The sequence below is a fragment of the Acanthisitta chloris genome, unplaced genomic scaffold, assembly GCF_000695815.1.
Source record: "Acanthisitta chloris isolate BGI_N310 unplaced genomic scaffold, ASM69581v1 scaffold30461, whole genome shotgun sequence".
Lineage (NCBI taxonomy): Eukaryota > Metazoa > Chordata > Aves > Passeriformes > Acanthisittidae > Acanthisitta > Acanthisitta chloris.
Window position 1 is genome coordinate 302 of NW_008656970.1, and position 3,190 is coordinate 3,491.

Sequence of the window (3,190 nt, forward strand, 5' to 3'; positions counted from 1 at the left end):
CCGATCCCTCCCGTAGCCACGACCGTGGCCTCTGCCACGTGCCGAGGACATTTGTCATCCCCTGGCACCAACCTCCCGGGGCAGAGGAGCTTGGCTGAGGATCCTCACACAGCCCTGACCAGGCAGAGTGACCCCAGCCTTGTCCCCCTGTACCCCTCCTGCCAGTGGAGATAACACGAGGGACCCTCAAAGCTACGTTGGTTGGACAAAAAGGCCCTGGAGCCCCGGGACAGAGTATGTTCCCTAAAGGACAAATGGCCCTGGCACTACCGGGAGGGTGAATGGGCTGGAGCCGAGTGATCCCAGCCAGGGGCAGGGATGAGCCAGAACCACCCTGGGGACAAACGGTCTCTCCACAGATGGCTGCACCGCAGCACTTGGCTCTGGAGATGGGTGTTGGGTTCCTCGGGCTCCAGGACAGCTCCCAGGCCGACCAGATCATCCCCCTGCCTCTCATCCCCCTTGGCTCATTCACCTCAGATCATCCCCTTCATTCCGGACAGTTTTTCCCCCAAACACATCCCTCCCTCCCAGCCTGAGCTGAAAACCCCCAGTTCACTCCCCCCCCTCTTGATCCCAGACACCAAAATCCTTTGGAATCCCAAATTAAAAGACAAGTAACTAATTGATGATGGTCCTGACATCCCATGCTGGGCCCTGCCAGATTCCCCCAAGAACGAGGCTTGTTCTGAGGCCCTGGGAACCTACCCACTGCTTCATGCTCTCACATTCCCAGGGCAATCCCAGCATTTATATTAACAAATAAAGTTAAATAGATGGAAATGCCATAAATATGCAAGTGCCATTCCCACTTCCCAACGAAGAACAGGAAATTGCATTCCTCTACTAAGCTGACATGGAGACAAGTGTTTGCTGCAGGTACTGATGGAAAACAGTGCCAAACTGGGAATCTTCAGGAAAACAGCAAATCATGGTGGAGTGATGAATTTTGCATGCCCCAGCCCTCCCAGTCCGGGAATGGTGAGGCAGGAGAGAGACACACCCGTGAGGAATTCCTTTATTTACACTGGAAAAGGCTCCTGAAGGGTTACTTGAGAGGGATGAAGCGCGAGGAGTGGGTGGCACCAATCCCAGGACGTCCATGTTTCACTGGCTTGTAGGTGATGGAGAACTCGCCCAGGTAGTGCCCAATCATCTCAGGCTGTGGGAGAGGAGAGAGTTGAGCTGTGGGGGGAACAGGGACACCTCCATCCCCATCCAGGGCAGCAGCCTGGCACAGCCAGTTATTTTGGCTGAGCTCCTCCCACAGTCCTAGGGCTGGTGCAAACAGTGGTTTGACACGGATCCAGAGGGGCTCCATGGGATAAGGGGATCCCCTGGCCCTTCACCAGTGCTGCCCCTCATGGAGAGGGGACACAGGAGCCACGGGGGCTTTAGCGCCCTTCCAAGGGGGATTTAATGCCAGGTAGGCACAGAAAGTCCATTTAATCCCAACAGTGGAATCAGGTGACAGCACCTCGCGGGTTATTCCACTCTTGGGAAAGCTCATCACTTCATGCTGAAGTGGTGCTGGTGGGCCTGGACCTGGGCTGAGCTGTCCCTCCCTGGGATGACACCACCAGAATCACACAATCATTTAGGACAGAAAAGACCTCAGATCATCAAGCCCAATGTATGACCTAACACCATCATGTCAACCAGACCATGGCACTAAGTGTCATGTCCAGTCTCTCCTTAAACACCTTCAGGGGTGGTGACTCCACCACCTCCCTGGACAGCCCCTTCCAATACCTACAACGCTTTCCAGGAAGAAATTCCTCCTGAAATCCAACCTGATTCTCTCCTGGCACAGCTTGAGGCTATGTCCTCTCATCCTGTCACTAACTGCCTGGGAGAAGAGGCTAAGCCCCACCTAGCTGCAGCCTCCTGTCTGGCAGAGGTTGTCTTTTTTCCAGGTGTCCTTTTGGACCAGCCCTTCTCCAAGCAGGATCCTGAACCCCCTCAGACACAGAGCTGAACATTCTAGATGCTCAGCTCTGTGCAGGAGCCGTGGCAGAGGTCCCCTCACCTTGATCTCCACCTGGTTGAAGGTCTTGCCATTGTAGACTCCCACCATGCTGCCCACCATCTCTGGCAGGATGATCATGTCCCTCAGGTGAGTCTTCACCACCTCAGGCTTCTCCATGGGTGGTGCCTCCTTCTTGGCCTTGCGCAGGCGCTTGAGCAGGGAATGTTGCTTGCGGCGCAGCCCACGGTTCAGGCGCCGCCGCTGCCGCGCACTGTACAGCTGCATCAGCTGCTCGCTGTGAGGGACAGGGTCAGCCCAGCGGAGGGCATGGGGACACCCCGGGGACCCCAGAGCCAGGGGGTTACCTGGAGTGAGCTTGGGGTACAGCTCTGGGACACCCCTGGGGACCCCAAACCCAGACTGTTGCCCAAACTGAACCCAGGGTAGGGTCTGGGGAGATCCCCAGGGACCCCAAACCCAGGAGGTTACCTGAAGTGAGCCTGTGGTACAGCCCTGAGACATCCCGGGACCCCAAAGCTATGGAATTACCTGGACTGAGCTCAGGGAAGGTGGATGGAGAGACCCTTAGGGACTCCAAAGCCATGGGGTTACCTGGACCGAGCCTGGGGTACAGCCCTGGGACAGCCCCAGGAAACCCAAAGCTATGGGATTACCTGGACTGAGCCAGAGGTACAACCCAGGGAGAAACGTAGGGACCCCACACTGGTGCTGTCACCCACTGAAGGACCTCAAACAGCCTCAAAGCAGCTGCCAGTCCCCTGAGCCCCCGGTTATTCAGTTATTCTAACATAACCCGATCAGAGTAGCAGGAACAGTCCCATCCCGCAGGAACAGCCCCCCGACCCCCACGGCCCATCCCGAGGGGGTCCCAGTGCCAACTCTCACTAGGACATGTCGAGGAGCTGGTCCAGGTCCACCCCGCGGTAGGTGAACTTGCGGAAGGTTCGTTTCTTCTTCTGCTCCACCTCCGCCTGCAGCGGGAGAGAGAGGTCAGGGTGGCAGAGAGGGGGATGAGGGTGGGACAGTGCACGGGTCAAGATGGGAGACAGGAATTCAGAGTGGGACAGAGCGGGGGCGAAGGGGGCAAGGAAGGGGTCGGGGCCACCCGGGAGAGCTGTCAGGGTGAGGGTTCAGAGCGGGACAGAGCCAGGGTCGGGGTGGCGGTTCACAGCCTCCCGAAGGGCTGCCAGAGCCGCCCGG

The 3,190-nt window shown here is 57.6% G+C and overlaps 1 protein-coding gene across 1 annotated transcript; it reads right to left on the reverse strand.

Moving 5' to 3' along the window:
* Nucleotides 1–1,033: 1,033 nt before the first annotated feature.
* On the reverse strand, nucleotides 1,034–3,104 carry RPS15 (ribosomal protein S15; the record flags this gene model as incomplete). Its single annotated transcript, XM_009084547.1, has 3 exons — nucleotides 1,034–1,162; nucleotides 2,030–2,264; nucleotides 2,876–3,104. Coding segments are annotated over 3 exons (578 nt in total), but the record flags the coding sequence as incomplete, so codon positions are not given.
* Between the last annotated feature and the right edge of the window lie 86 nt (nucleotides 3,105–3,190).